This window comes from Protopterus annectens, chromosome 6.part1 (assembly GCF_019279795.1).
Source record: "Protopterus annectens isolate FY-2018-M chromosome 6.part1, PAN1.0, whole genome shotgun sequence".
Taxonomy (NCBI): domain Eukaryota; kingdom Metazoa; phylum Chordata; order Ceratodontiformes; family Protopteridae; genus Protopterus; species Protopterus annectens.
The window spans coordinates 135,585,064-135,601,774 of record NC_056738.1 but is presented as its reverse complement, the minus strand read 5'-3'; the positions used below and the strand labels follow the sequence as shown (position 1 = coordinate 135,601,774).

Below are 16,711 nucleotides of genomic sequence, written 5' to 3'. Positions count from 1 at the left end.
CATTATGTTCCTGATTTTTCTATTCCTTCATTCTGTTTAAGTGATTTATATTTAGTTGCATTAAATCTGTTATCTTTTTCTCTTTTAATGCTAAAATCCCTGATTGCATGTACTTCCCTTGAAGACCGAGAGAGAGAGTTAGCTTTGTGGGCAGATGTGAGTTTGACCATTCCTAACGCACTGAACGGCCCATGTAACTTATAATATTGATATCATAAGAAAACCACTGGAAACAGATATAAGTCTGTATTATTTATATATGGTTCCCTATCATAAGATCAAACTCTCAAAACAGTGAATTAAAGCCACCATTTCAAGGACATAATAGTGCTTGCTTCCCAAATCGAGCAGGACCATACATGATACCCTGATGTAAATTTCTGTGTACACATCCAGTCCTCAAGATTAGCCTACAAGGTAGCTGATGTAGTACTTCATTTTACCTATAGTTTTATCTTATTTCATAGGCTAGGAATCTGTTGATTTTGGAACCTACTTCTCCAGCAAGTTTTGTTTATTCGTTGGTGTAGATTTAGATAACTCAAATAGGTGTTTACAACGCCACTGGTTTTACAAAGAAATAAGAAGCCAAACAGCTTGCATATAGTGTTTTTTAGGACAATACAAAATGCACCCTGGGATGTTTTATAAGCAACAGTACTTGCAAAGATATGGCTACAAATATGAGGTGTTAACTGTTTTGCATATCTTTCCTTACAGATGATCCTTAAACAATTGACTGACTCTGTTTTACAAGGCAAGTTCACCAAAGCACCATGCAACATCATTTAGAAGGTGAAAAAAACAACTTAGACTTCTTTAGTTGCAGATGGGCACAGATTTAGTCAGCAAACAATGTTGAAATATCAACTTACAAAAAAGAACAAATGTAGCATTAGTTTCCACTCCCTGTTTTACACAACATGGCAGAATGTACACAATGAGGCCAAATTCTAAGTGTGGGACATTTTTTCTGCCACTAAATACCAAACAGTTGAAGGTCACACTTTGGCTTGACATCGATATAGTGGACATAAGGCAATTATCTCTAATTAATTTCTAAAAACATAGACAGTGGATAAGAAAGAAGGTTTTAGTGAGGTTAAACCTTGTAGGTTTGTGTTATATTGAGAAACTATCTGTTTTATCACAATGTCACACTATTTATATATTTTTTTTATTAAAGACTTTCTTTTTAGGTATGAGTTCTGAATATCCATTTTTCTATTCGCTGTTAATGATATCTTTGTTCTATACCTGTATACGGTTCATTAATACAGTTGTAATGTATTCATGATGACAAAGGAAGTGTATACTTAAAGCAGCAGTGAAATGCATGCACAATGATATACCTTTATTCTGTATTACCAGGAAAGTGATCGCCCAGATTTGAGTAGCTTCATGGAGAGTGGCGAGTGGGTAATGAAGGACTATCGTGGCTGGAAGCATAGGGTTATTTATGCATGTTGCCAAGATACTCCATACTTGGACATCACTTATCACTTCCTGATGCAGCGCTTACCGCTCTACTTCATCGTGAATGTCATCATTCCATGCCTGCTTTTCTCATTCTTGACTGGCTTAGTATTCTATCTTCCCACAGACTCGGGTAAGGCAGTACTATTGTTGTTGGGCATGTCCTTGCACATTTTTTTCTTCATCTACAGAAATATTGAATTTTTCAGTAAATTGACAAAACAACTTATTTTTATTAAGCATTGCAAATACAATAATAATGAAAAAATCACTAATGAAAAGTGCATTAGAAACAAATGGCAATCTTAATTGACATGTTTATATATCTGCTATTCATTGCCTTTATAGCAGTTGTGTCCTTCGCTACATTTTTTTCTTAATGCATTTGCTATAGGAAATGAGACATACTTTGGATTTTCATTCTAACTATGACCTGTTTTTTTTTTCTTTTTTTTTTTTTTTATGTATTTTATGTTTTACCCCACTTCTGCTTTTTTGCATATTTCATTTTAGGTTTCAGGCTTCAATGCAGTTTTTGAATGAAAATGTATTTCTTATTGGGGTTTGGATTTGTTTACACATTCCTATGTGCAGAATTGAATTTAGGTTTTCAGTTTGCTACAGCTGCCATTTGTATGAATTTCTATGCAGATTAGCTGAAGAAAAAAAAAATATATATATATATATATATATATATATATATATATATATAAAATTTAAATACACATATATTTTTACTTGTATTATTATTAATTGTAGCAGTAGTAGTATATTTTATTTTTTCTATCATTTAATGCAGATTTATTAGTGTTAGGAATTTTTTTTTGGGGGGAGGGTGTTTCAGTCATGTTTTTAATGTAAAATTTTTATTTTTATTTATTTGCATACTGCTTACTCTAATTGTTTTGTTAGACTTAGGGTTAGAGGGTTTCGTGAAGATTATGTGAAGTGTTAGTGTCTATTTTGTAATGAAATGGAATGGATATTCTGTTTTGTACCTGTCACATAGGTTCATAGGTTCATAGGTTCATACTAGGCGATCTGCCCTAGGGCATTTATAAGCCTAGCCAGAGTGTGTGTGGCTTCCGCCACCCCCTGGAATGATAATACTGTGCCCATTTAGGGTTTAGTTTACTGTGCCTCTGTCTAGAAGTGACACAGAGATGACCTCCGGGGTAAACCTACGATCTCCCATCCACTCATCAAGACCTCTCTTGAAGAGAGTCAGTGAGGGGCTCTGCCTAACATGGACTGGGATTCTGTTCCAGAGTGTAGGGAGCCTCTGGGTTATGAATCTGTCCCTCCAGCATGTCCTATTTATTTCTGTGTTGAGGTTTAAGTCTCTCGCTCTCATGGCTCTGGTGGATTTGGATTTTTTTAGGTGGAGCATGTCCATTAATTCCGGATTGGACATGGCCTTGTACGTCAGGCATAGATCTCCTCTTAGTAGGTGGTATGCGACTGAATAGAGCTGGAGTTTCTTCAATCTGGCAGCATATGACATATGTTTGAGACCCTTGATCCTCTTGGTGAGGTACTTCTGGGGTCTTTCTAACTGCTGCAGGTGCCGGGTAAGGTACATACCAAATGGGGCATTGTACTCAATCATGGGCCTGATAAGGGAAGAGTACAGGGGCACAATGACCTCTCTTGATCTAGATGTGAATCCTTTCATGATAAGGTGGGCAATACAGAAGGTCTTCCTAACCACCTTGGCAATGTGGGTGTCAAATGAGAGGTCACTGTCAACTTGGGTCCCTAGGTCCCTGATTACTTCTTCCGTAATTAATGAATTACCACCTATGTGGTAATTTGTGGGTACTTTGTTTTTCCCAAAGGGTATAACTATACATTTTTTGGTGTTCAGTTTAAGGCCATGGCTTTGGCACCAGTTATCAGTTTCTGTGAGGCCTTTCTGAAGAATGCTAGTGTCCGCTGGAGTATCGATTATGGCGCCCAGCTTGCAGTCATCTGTGAACTTTGTCAGCCACAATCCTCTTATGTTTGCTTGTACTTCTGAGAAATAAATGCCGAACAAGAGGGGTCCCAGGACCGAGCCCTGTGGGACACCACTTGTGACTGGCTTAGAGTCTGACATGGCTCCAGCAATTCTGACCTTGTGGGTTCTGTCCTTTAGCCAGTTTGCAACACGTCTTATGACATATGGGTTTACATTTAAGCTGGTGAGCTTGTCTATGATACCCAAGTGGGGTATTGTGTCGAAGGCTTTTGCAAGGTCAAGGTAGGCTGTGTGAACTGCCTTACCCTCATCAATGGCCTTGGTGACTGTTTCAAAAAAGTTGACCATGTTCAAAAGGCAGGATCTGCCCTTAACAAAGCCGAATTGGGTAGGATCAAGTGTCTGTAGGTCCCCAATGTCTTTGTTTATGAGTTCCATAATGATCCTCTCCATAGCTTTGCAGACCAGGCTCGTCAAGCTTATGGGGCGGTAATTTCCAGGGTCCGTAGAAGCACCTCCTTTGTGGAGTGGAACCACTATTGCTGTACGCCATTCTTTGGGTACGTATCCTGTAGTAAGGCTAAGATTAAACAGCAGCCATAATGATGAAAGCAGAATGGTGTTGAATGTTTGATGTATTTAGGGATGTACCCAATATCTCTGGCACTAAAAATTATAGAAAAAAATGGAGTACCTGTAAAAAAAACACATGGGGGTACTTGAACATACTGAGCCTGAAGAAAAAACATTCCAACTAGCAACCCAACCCAACCCAAGAACCTTTTGCTATAAGGTGACAGTCCTACTCACTGCATCAATGTGCTGCCCAAAGACCCCACAGCTAGCTATAATTAGTAAATGCATGTATAGGCAGATCCACATTTATGGAGGATGTGAGGGCTTTCCTCCTTTCAGGAACAGAACTTTAAAATGAAACTGGTAAATATCAAAACATTCAGCTAGACATTAAACATACAGGCACATGAACACATCACACGCGCACACACACACACACACACACACACACACACACACACACACACACACACACACACACAAGAAATATATGCAAGCTGCTGTCCCAACAACTTAGTGTTCTCTTCTCTTGGCTTCTTTTCTTCTAGATGAAAGTTTGATTCTTAGTTATTTTACCTTAGGCTACCATCTCCTCTAAAGTCAAGGAACAACTGAATATAATATTCAAGGCCTTTTCATCTGACATGTTGCAACATGTTTTTCTTATGGAGTATGTCCTTCTTTAACTTTGTACTTCTTGTGATGAGTACTCATGCGTGGTGCCTGCTATTTCTGGAAGCAAAGTCACAGAGTTGAAGGCCTGTCTCTTTTTACATTGGCCCGGCTTATTATAAGAGATTATCAAGACCCAATGTGCCTCATTGCTTATGGTATAAAGCACTACATCACATATGTAGCATAGCTTCTTGATTACTTTTAATAACCTTTTCTTTACATGAGTGAAATTGATCAACCTCTGTTCCTCATTAAGATAGCTGCCATCAATCGTACCCCTCCATACCTACCAGACCTCATTACACATCACAGAGCAATGATGTCACTGAGCAGTTGTCATCACACAATGACTTAGTGCTGACATTATATGGCAGAAATAGTGAAAGTGTCTCTGAGAGTATATACATTTATAACACAATGAATCAGGCTGTTGCCAATAACAAGCACTCATAGTATTAGTGGGTACTTTTTCAGATGCTCTTCTTGTAATTCCCCTGTCTAATTTGTGTAGAAGCAATTCACTAAAAGTTGCCTTCCAAAATTTTCAGTGCCAGAGATAGTGGGCATATTCCTAAACACCGACTTACCTTTCGTGAGAACTAATTCATTTAGAAAAAACGAGTAAATAGCACATATCACTGATTGGAACAAAATATTGTAAAACAGCATTTTATGCTGGGGAGCAATCCCTTCTCTACTCCCACAGTCCCACATCTGTAAATATACTGACTTCATGACTACAGAGCACTGGAGCTAAGGAGACCCCCCCCCCATGTTACATAGTCTCTCTTGATTTAATGGGTAGTTTTCAATGAAACCCATTAATTGATGAAAAACACTCAAAAATTCCCATTTTGTTGAAGACTTACTTGCTGAATAATGTGAATTTCAAGACATTAGCAAACTGTCAGAATAAGTTCACATGAATCTAGGATCCTTCTCCTTGGTGTATACACAAGAATTTGTCTTATTGTAATGTAAAATGAATGTGTTACCCCAAAAGATTAATTTTCCTGTAGGACTGATGCTTTTGGAACATGACCTACAACAATTATTGCCCAAGAAATATATACATTTGGTAAATACTTGGGAATGTTTCTAAATTTTTAGACATTGACAAATCCTTCTGATTAACTTAATCCTTCTGATTAACTTAATAACACACACCAGTTTTGTATGCATCTGTAAATTCTAGCTGGGCCATTGAGCCATTGCAACACTTTGGTTCTTATATAAGTTATGCAGTTAACATGACATAATAAGTTGAGTTTATTGTTTCTAATTAATTTTTGAGAGCAGTGGACATGGGATTCTTAGATGGTTGTTTGACAGCTGACATTGTTCTACATAATGTTAGTACTGTTTCAATGTTTATTCCTCTTTATGAAGTGTGCATGCTGTAATAGTTGGTGGTACTTTCTCATCTAAAAGGCACGACACTAGTCGTGTCCCAGTTGGCTTTTCCCAGTGTCACCTACTCTTCAGCATTTCCTTTTCTGGTATGAAAGCAGATGTCAAAGACCTATGGCTAACAAACATTGCCAATGGCTGTAAACTGGGCACTGTTATTGACTCCTCCACAGACATTCATGTCCTCCAAGAACAGCTTTCCAGAACCAGCACTTGTTAAATCCATAATGGCCTTAAGCTTAATATCAAAAAACATAGTCTACTTGCCTTTGGACCTTTTGGAAACAAGTCTATCCTACTGATGAATACATTAGCAAAACTGAATATGTATTTAGAACTAGGTAATATTTTGGAAGTCATGCAATTCTCTAAATGGGTTTTTAGCAATACTGGAATTGTCGGGTATTCCTGTTCAGTTACTGTGTTTCATTAAAAACTGCTCATTAACTTGCATGATATTACATAACACTGAGTGGTGATAGTGCTTGCATATTTCTTTACAGGCTCTGATGTTCTCTTGTGTATTATTCTTTGATCATCATTTCATAGTTAAGAAAACAAGGCAGAGATCACTATGCAGGACCCAGTATGAGAGTGTGAATAGAGAGAGGGTTTTTGGCTTTTCTAGGCTGATAAAAAAATACATTGTTGTCTTTCTGTCTTGGCAAGGTACTTGGAGCAGCACATTTCAAATGGTGTATTGTATTCTATGATTACCTAGATGAGGGAAGAATAGAAGTGGATTATGACATCTGTGGACATGGAGGATGTAGTACTGGTAATTGAAATGGTGAGGTGGAAGGATTTCTTAGCTATAATTTATAGGTTCATAGATTCATAGGAGGTTACTAGGCTAGCAGCCATAAAGCCCTTACAATCCTAGCCATGTTAATCCCTAGTTGCCACAATTGTCTTTGGCTAGACAGACATAATTTGCAGAGCTCATGTGTGATAAACACCGACTACCTCTGTCCACGATGGACATGGGTGCCACTCCTGTGGTGAATTTGGATGGGAGGCTGCAGATCCAGGATAGTGCCCATAACCCTCCTGGACATGGACAGTCATCACTAAATGCAATCTTGGGTATTGTCTACTACTTCTACGGTATTACATTGGGTGAAACAGCTAGGCTTAAAATGACATCCAGGTCGATAGCCTAGTAATCTCTTATGATCCTATGATCCTATGTCTCTTCAATATGGGTTGTTCATTCAACATACTTTGGAGTACAATACACAATGCATCTCTTCTTGTACTCTTGGCAGAGCATTTCTATAGCTGCAATGGCTGTTTGCTGTTTTGGAAGCTGTTGAACACTGCTGGAAAATAGATAAAGTGATTTAATTACATAGAATGCTTAGGATTATCTATTATTATTAGTGTCTGACTGTTGGATGTGGTCCAACTGTTGCCTGTTCATATTTACATTAATAATTGTAAGCCCATTCTTAGTTGCTTGTAGATCTGAAAGGCAGACAGCAAGTTGTATCTGGTCATTAGCAAATGAAACTTCCACAGAAATGAAAGTATAAAGAAACAGTTGAACATGGCTGCTTTAGGTGAAAGATATAATGTCTGTGTGCTACCAGGATCCATTACAAGAAGTAACAGTTCAGAAACAACAGCCTGTTAAATATTTTTTTTGTTATATATAGAAGAAAAAGAATGAGTAAGAAGGGTCCAACAATCATGGGTGAAATACTTTGAAAGGAATTAGGTATAACAGAGTCTTGACAGACAAATGTCAGTCATTTATGTAAACTGTTTTGTACAGTTCCCAGGAAGCAAAAATGAAAGGTTCAAATTACAAACAAATGATGCGATAAAAGCTCACTGAACCATTGAATTACCATATAAACTGAATGATAAACAATCTCACTGGCAGCTCCAATGTAATAAATGACTGGCATCTGTAATGCCTTCATCAATATATGCCCATGATAAGTCACCTTCACATAACCATTCTCAGGACTTCATAAACTGAGAGAAGCAGGCATGACACAAGAAGCTTTATAATAACTCTCCAGATTTTTTTCTCAAGTAATGAATGCAATACTTGAGTTATATTAATGTCAATAAACTTTGAATTTAGAAGTCTGAACGATAAAAGAGTAAAAGCTATTCTGAATGATTCACTCAAATAATGCCCCAGGCCTGATTCTTGGAACAAAGGGGACACCAGTCTGTAAAATTCAGATGGCTACTTTCAGTGCTTGTTAGTTAATCTCATTACAGTGGCACCAGCCCCAGAATGAATTAAAGTAATTAGGGTGGAATAGAGACTGAGTTTACCCCCAAACATGCATGAAATATTGCCAGCTACTCTATATGACAGTTGCCTTTTGTATTGATTTCTGGAACTCATGCTACATAGGCTCATATTGCAAAATGTAAATAAATAAATAAATACACAAAGAATGAATTATGAAATGGATGATTATTACATTCTAATCAAGAATTAAAGACAGTAAGGAAGATATTATGAAATTTCAAAAGAAAACATTTTTATACTCATGCAGAAGTATAAGCAGCTGGAAGGACCTGAAGTAGCCAGAAGCATGACAACTGCAGATCAGACATTTCTAGTTGCTTGTATTGCTGTGCCTGAAACAGGAGCCAATGTAAGGTAGGAGAAATGTTACAGTGTACAGTAACATGCACACAGAGCGAGCAGGTAATGGGAGTGACTGTATTCGTCAATGCATATTTCCACTGACACATATTTGGCTAGACTGAAAGGGCACAAAATACCTCTCTTTCCTTGACTAATGATAGCTTTAAAACACCCAAGAATGGTTGGTTTATGGTGTTATAGTCACACAGTTTTGTCTGAATGCCTTCATAGACTAACAGGGTAATATAAGCTGGTATAATATCGTAATACTACTGACACACATATGCTTGTGTAGACAGATATACATACACGCATATGAGTATGCACACAGATACTTGTGGACATACCCACACATATGTATACACATATTCCACCTGCATAAATATATGCATGCCCATACATGTACACCCACACGCCACATGCATATGCATGCATGTATACACACACACACACACACACACACACACACACACACACATGTATACACACACACACACACACACACACACACACACACACACACACACACACACACACACACACACACACACACACACACACACACACACACACACACACACATGCTTGCACATACTAACACACACATTGGCATTTCACTGAGCAGGTGTTAATAGTACATATAGAACTAAGGTCCAGTAAACAAATTGTTTCATCCAAGAACACAATGTGGAGATGAGAAGTATGATGACACACCTCTCTGAAACATGCTTCACAACAGAATTTATAACATTGGAATGGAGTCATACAGCCTATGTGACACTGCATTAATGTCTGTCATAAAAAGCTAAGCACACAGACCTTCACATCTGAAGAGGGATAAAATGTAGTTGTGAAAAAATAAGTGAAGTTTGGGATAGTGACAGACAGATACTGACAGGAGCACAGGAACCTAGTTATAGATTTGGCAAATCAGGTAAATGAGTTAGGAGTGCTACAGGGGCATATGAAATACAGCAAATGTGTTAGTATACCACACTGACAGAGCACCAGCCAGGGCGGGTACAGCAGTAGGCAACACATGACAGTGGGGACATGCATACATGTGCACTGCAGTAGTGAAAACATAACAGTATGGACAGACATACATGTGCACTGCAGTATTCAAAATGTAACAGTAAGGACAGACATACATGTGCACAGCAGTATTCAAAATGTAACAGTAAGGACAGACATACATGTGCACTGCAGTATTCAAAATGTAACAGAAAGGACAGACATACATGTGCACTGCAGTACTTAAAACGTAAAATAGGGACATGCATACATGTGCACTGCAGTACTTAAAACGTAATAGTAGGGACATGCATACATGTACACTGCAGTAGTCAAAATGTAACAGTAAGGACAGACATACATGTGCACTGCAGTACTTAAAACGTAATAGTAGGGACATGCATACATGTGCACTGCAGTACTTAAAACGTAATAGTAGGGACATGCATACATGTGCACTGCAGTAGTCAAAATGTAACAGTAGGGACAGACATACATGTGCACCGCAGTACTTAAAATGTAATAGTAGGGACATGCATACATGTGCACTGCAGTACTTAAAACATAATAGTAGGGACATGCATACATGTGCACTGCAGTAGTCAAAATGTAACAGTAAGGACAGACATACATGTGCACTGCAGTATTCAAAATGTAACAGTAGGGACAGACATACATGTGCACAGCAGTATTCAAAATGTAACAGTAGGGACCGACATACATATGCACTGCAGTATTCAAAACATAATAGTAGGGACAGACATACAGTAAATGTATACTGCAGTATTCAAAACATGACAGTAGGGACAGACATAGATGTGCACAGCATTATTCAAAACATGACAGTATGGACAGACATAGATGTGCACAGCATTATTCAAAACATGACAGTATGGACAGACACACGTGCACAGCAGTATTCAGAACATAACAGTAGGGACAGACAAACATGTTCAATGCAGTAATCAAAACCTAACAGTACGGACAGACATACATGTGCACTGCAGTATTCAGAACATAACAGTAGGGACAGACATACATGTACACTGCAGTATAACAAACATGTCACTGCAGTATTCAAAACATAACAGTAGAGACAGACAAATGTGTGCTGCAGTATTCAAAACATAGGGAAAGACATACATGTGCACTGCAGATATCACACTGAAACAGATGTAGGCTTACATCAAGAAACGCAGATAAGTAGTTGAACTTACATAACACACAGTGGTGAGTAACCAACCATATGTGCCTAACTATGCTTGAGTATGCAATACAAAGAAGGGCACAAACACCACAGAGAATGAATAGCATATACAAACCAAATGAATATAGAAACCACATAGTTACAGGTAATGTCAAGCAAATTAGAAGAGTGTACACAGAAAACTTAATATTTGGGCTGCAACAATAAAAGCATTACATTCAAGGTTGCATGCACACACAGATGCATGCATGTGCAGCATGTATGAATATGTGTGTGTATATCTATATATATATATATATATGGGTCCCCTTCACATGGTCGACAGTTCATATAATCGACACTCATTTGGTCGACATTTCATTTGGTCGACAAGCAGATTTGCCCCCTTCCCCAATGTTGTGCAACCCTGGAGTTGATATATATAGTTAGGGGGGGGTGTGGGGGGCACAGCTTGTCGATCAAATAAACTGTCGACCATATGAACTGTCGACCATGTCAGGTAGACCCATATATATATATATATATATATATATATATATATATATATATATATATATATATATATATATATATGTCTACTTCAGTATAACAAATGTTCACTTACCCGACTTTCATATTGCTGAGACGAAAAGACCAACAACTCCATAACATCGATGTCCCGGAACACCGACTTTCCACTCCAGGTAATTAACCACTTGGTCACGATGTTGAACTTTGCCCCTTACCCCCACAGTAGTGCAATATTAGAGTTGGTATATTTAGTTAGGGGGGTGTAGGAGGCAAAGCTCCCCACATTGGTGGGTTTAGTTTGCTTCAGTTTTACTGTTTTTATCAGGATATACATATATATATATATATATATATATATATATATATATATATATATATATATATATATATGGTTTCACTTCAGAATCTCGAGCTACTGAAATATCGAACTTCAGACTTCAGTAGCTCGAGACCGAAGTGTCGAAACTGCACTTGAGCGAAAGTGCAGACTGCCGCATGTGGAAATGATAAATGCAGAAATGTTGAATCCGTGGTGTGGATGTGGCTGGAGATTCAGATAAGTGATGTTTAGTAGGGGTTTTAGGTAGGGATTTTAGTTTGTGCGAGTGTGTTTGGAGTTTTGAGGTGTGGTTTGGGGTAGGTAGGTAAGATTATGAGTGTGTAAATATTGCGAGTGGTAGTATTTGTACATATGTGATGTGTGCTTGTGCAAGGGGAGTGTAGGGTGTGTAGTGATGGTTTTTGTGTGTTTTATGTTTTTAGTGTGACGTCGGAGTTAGAATATATAAGTATGGGGGGTTGGGGGTGCAGCCCCCCCACAAAGGCGGGGTGCAGGATGGCTTGCCCCCCCCTGCTAATATGTAGGGTCAACAGTTGTGTTTGTTTTGTTTTGTTGGTTTACAGTGTAGAGAGGTAGGTGTATGTGTGCTTGTTTGTGTGTGGAGTGTGTATGTGGGTTGTCACAAATTTGAATTTCATGCTTTTGGGGTTTCGGGTATGTAAGTTTTCAGCTTTACAGTCTCGGAATACTGAATTTCAATATTTCAGTATTTCGGGATTGTAAAGTGAAAGTATATATATATATATATATATATATATATATATATATATATATATATATATATATGAGTCTATATTATAACATCGAAGTCTTAAAACTTGAAATATTATAATATCGACCCAAATTCAGCGAACGCTTGAAATAGCGAAGCTGCAGAACACTGAATATTTTCCTAGGGAAAGTATTTGGTGGGCCGTTCCTGCGGCTTCACTATTTCCTCGACTGTGGTGCGAAAGTGATGGACCAAGTTAAGGTAGGTGTGCGAATGGACCGAGGTAAGGTCTGTGTGTGATAGTTAGGGACCTTAGGGATAGGGAGCGGGTAAGGTGAGTGTGTAGTAGTTAGGGACCTTAGGGTTAGGGAGCGGGTAAGGTGAGTGTGCGTTAGTTAGGGACCTTAGGGTTAGGGTTGGGTTAAGGTAAGTGGCTAGCTAGTAGTATATGTATGGTTTAGTGTAGGGTTCTGTGAAGTGTGCATATGTGGATTATGTATTTTGGTGTGCTTGTGCTGTGTGTGTGTGTGTGTGTATTCTCGGAACAGCGAACTTTTTCCCTTGGAAAAAATTCGCTGTTCTGAGCGTCCGAGTATATCACATTTCGAGATTCCAAGGTCGAGCTTATGGTGTTCAACATTTTGGAATTTCAATAATGTGATATAGACCCATATATATATATATATATATATATATATATATATATATATATATATATATATACAGACACACACACACACACACACACACACACACACACACACACACACACACACACACACACACACACACACACACACACACACACACACACACACACACAGGCAAAATTTCAAGCTCCATCCCAAATCCTGAGAACACTGCTGCCTATGTGGAATCTCTCACAGAAACCTGAATAACAATATTAGCAGCTGAGTCCTTGTCATGATACTGAAAACTCATAATTCAGAAATCCTTAAGTTCAAACACATTTGACTGAAAGTTCATAACACTAAAAACTCTTAACACTGAAAAGTATCGAACTGTATAGAACTAGGTAGAATGTATGCAATGGTGTTATTTCTTATCATCAATAGTTATTAGGGAAGTATGTCTGGCACAGTATGTGTGAATTGCGATGGTCATACTCATGTTGTACCCCCAGATTTGTAGATGTTCGTATTTGCTCTTAAGCACTGATTCTCTGTGTGTAGTGTTTTTTTTTTCTTTTCTCCATGGTTCCGTGATCATGGAGTTAGTAAAGGGGGTATGGGGGTGCAGGGGGGACTTTTCCCCTGAAAAAAACATGCTTTTAGGATATATTTCTTGTAGAGAATGTTTTCAGTGTTATGAGTTTTCAGCGTGTTATGAGTTTCGATATTATGAGTTTTCATTGTTATGACATAGACCTTAGCAGCTACATAGCACCTACCCAGATTTAGCACAAGATCAACTCAAACAACATGCTGCCCTGGTATAATACCATCATATCAAAAGGAAGAAACTCATAGGAAAAATTATGAGGCACAATGCCCAGTAAGGTTAAAAAAAAAATCTCTCATCAACCTAAACAAGCAACTCAGGGGCTAATCAATTCTGCCAAAGACAAATTTGAGGTAAAATTAGCCTAACAGGCCAAAGGCAATCACAAAGCTTTTTTCAGCTATGTCTGTAACCTCAAAACCAATACACAGCAATGTATAGACTTAATTGTAAACGGTGCCACCTATATGGAGCCAGAAAATATAGCAAACCTCCTGGCAGAAAAATTAGCTCAAATCGTATCCCCCTACTCTCTACCAGATGCCTTTTTGGAAATAGTCACATCCATAATTTCCACAACTGTTGCTAGAAAGCAGGTACTCAAGGCACTCTCCAAGGCCAAGAACAATACATCAGTGGGCCCTGATACTTTCCCAGGATTCCTCCTTAATAGCACGAAGCACAAACTAAGAGGGCCACTAGAATCACTGTTTAACCACAGCCTCCAGACAGGCTTCATGTCAAATGAATGGAGGACTGCAATAGTTAGCTCCCTGCACAGCCTTACTAGCCTGATATGCAAAGCTATGGATAGAATAGTCATAGATATCCTGAATAACAACACAGGTAACCTACAAGCATCGGACCAAGTCAGTCTGGGTTTGTTGAAGACAGGTCTTGCCTACTCAGTCAGGTGGACTTCTTCAAGAAATTTGCCAGAGCAATGGAACGGAACAAAATTGATGCATACTGCCTTCCTCGACCTGACCAAGACATTTGATAAAATACCCCACTCGGGCATTGTAGAAAAGCTCACTAAACTTAGTATAAACTCCTACATCACCCAGTGGCTAGCCAGCTGGCTTACCGTTAGGACCCAAGAAGTTAAAATAGAGGAGTCTACCTCCACATAAAGGCATTTACTAGTGAGTTGCATCAGAGCTCACAGCTTGGGACACTCCTGTTTGGTATCTATTTCTTTGAGGTCAAAACCAATGTCAAGGGCCTCTGGCTGACCAGATTCACAGATGATTGCAAACTGGGTGTAATCACTGACTGCTCCCAAGATGCAAATATCCTCCAAAAAGGCCTGTCCCAGACTAATTACTGGTGCTAGAGCCATGGTATGAAACTCAATTCCAAAAAGTACATAATGGATTCTTTTGCAAAGTCATATGATAACAGAATACCGGCATTACTTTACTTAGTTGGTGGTCCCAGTATAGAGGAGATTGGGAATCTAACCTTTTTCCTGTGGTTGTTCAATCTGATATTTGGTATATATAAGTAGTAGGGGTGCATCTTTGACATTCAGTCTTTTTAGACTGATTAATTTACATTCAGTTTTGATAGTTTTTGAGTATAGATAGTACACTCATAGATATATTTTATATATGTATATCTATGAGCATACTACCTATAGTGAAAAACTAACAATATATATTTATACACGATGCTATGACACCAGACAGCAGTGATTTAATTAGGGTACATTTTTTTCCAGCCATACAAATCATGTGTACTGCCACTATGTTTAGCATAGGCACTTGTGATGTAATTGATTACATCCTACAATACATGACAATTTATTCATAATGCATCTTAATTTCCACAGGGGCGCTCTGACTTCAGCATTTGTACAGCATATAGCTCATGCTATACCTGATATAATGACTACAAGGGAATGCACTGTAGTTGTCTGGTAATTTGTGGTTAGTAATTATATGACTTTATTAACAATCTGAGAAACAAACACTGTCCTGTAGCTGGAAAGTGGAGGAGGACCCCCATGCAGTATCAGGAAGTCCATAGAGAATAAAAGATATTTGCCAATCACCCATAATGTGCCAGTGTCAGTAAGTGACAGCTGAGTGTAAAGCTTAACAAAAGGGATAACATTCAGCTCTCCCTCGCAAAACCTAAATGACAGAGCACAGAACAATGTAAAAGAATAAGAACAGTTAATAATGGAGAATGGTATTAGGCTGGGGAGTGGCCTGCCCTCCTCCTGGAGAAAGGAGATTAGATCCAGAGCTCACCAGACATTGCAGTGCACATAGATAATCTCTGACAAATAAGCACAGTGGCTTTAGAACCAAGTACAACATTAGATTCCTTTGCCTGTAAAACTAGTACTCCTGACTGTAAAGTTCTGTCAAAGTGTGGAAAAATTGGCACGTTCATCCTATACAAAAGTTAACTAGGCCCTCTTCAGATGAAATGTGAGGAGGGAAAGTGGCTGGGAGTGTATAGGGTTTATCACTTACTGGTCATGAATCTACCACTGAAACATTCTTGTGGCTCTGCTATATGAGAATACCATAGTGATAAACTGGTGGTATGACAGTCTAGCTGGATTGGTAAGTGTGGAAAAAAAAACCTTCTCGTTGGAAAGAAGTTTTTCCTTATGCTCACTTATTGGGTGGGGGTCGAGTTATCTGATCTTCAGATTGGTATAATATAACAAACTAGCCAGTGCCAGCTATTTGGATCCAAATCAAAATGAGGAAACAGGGTGAGTTGATGGATTTGCATCGTTTTACAAGAGTCTGGCAGATACTATACCAATAAGGTTTTGTGTGCTCACCATGAATAATAAGTGGTGTTTGCTCCAACCACAAATTAAGATCCAGAGGATGGTTCCCTTTATCCTTCTTTAGCATAGTAATTCATTGCTTATGAATCAGACTAAACTGATGTATAACTAACCACCATTCTTGGTGCAGGGACTTTACTTGTATTTCATCTTGCCT

The 16,711-nt window shown here is 38.4% G+C and overlaps 1 protein-coding gene across 1 annotated transcript in view; it reads left to right on the top strand.

Moving 5' to 3' along the window:
- CHRNA1 (cholinergic receptor nicotinic alpha 1 subunit) overlaps nucleotides 1-16,711 on the top strand; it is a 388,181-nt gene that overhangs the window by 234,269 nt on the left and 137,201 nt on the right. The window contains exon 6 of the mRNA XM_044075561.1: nucleotides 1,372-1,609. Within this exon, the coding sequence (XP_043931496.1) occupies nucleotides 1,372-1,609 (238 nt within the window). The remainder of the gene's footprint in view (nucleotides 1-1,371; nucleotides 1,610-16,711) is intronic.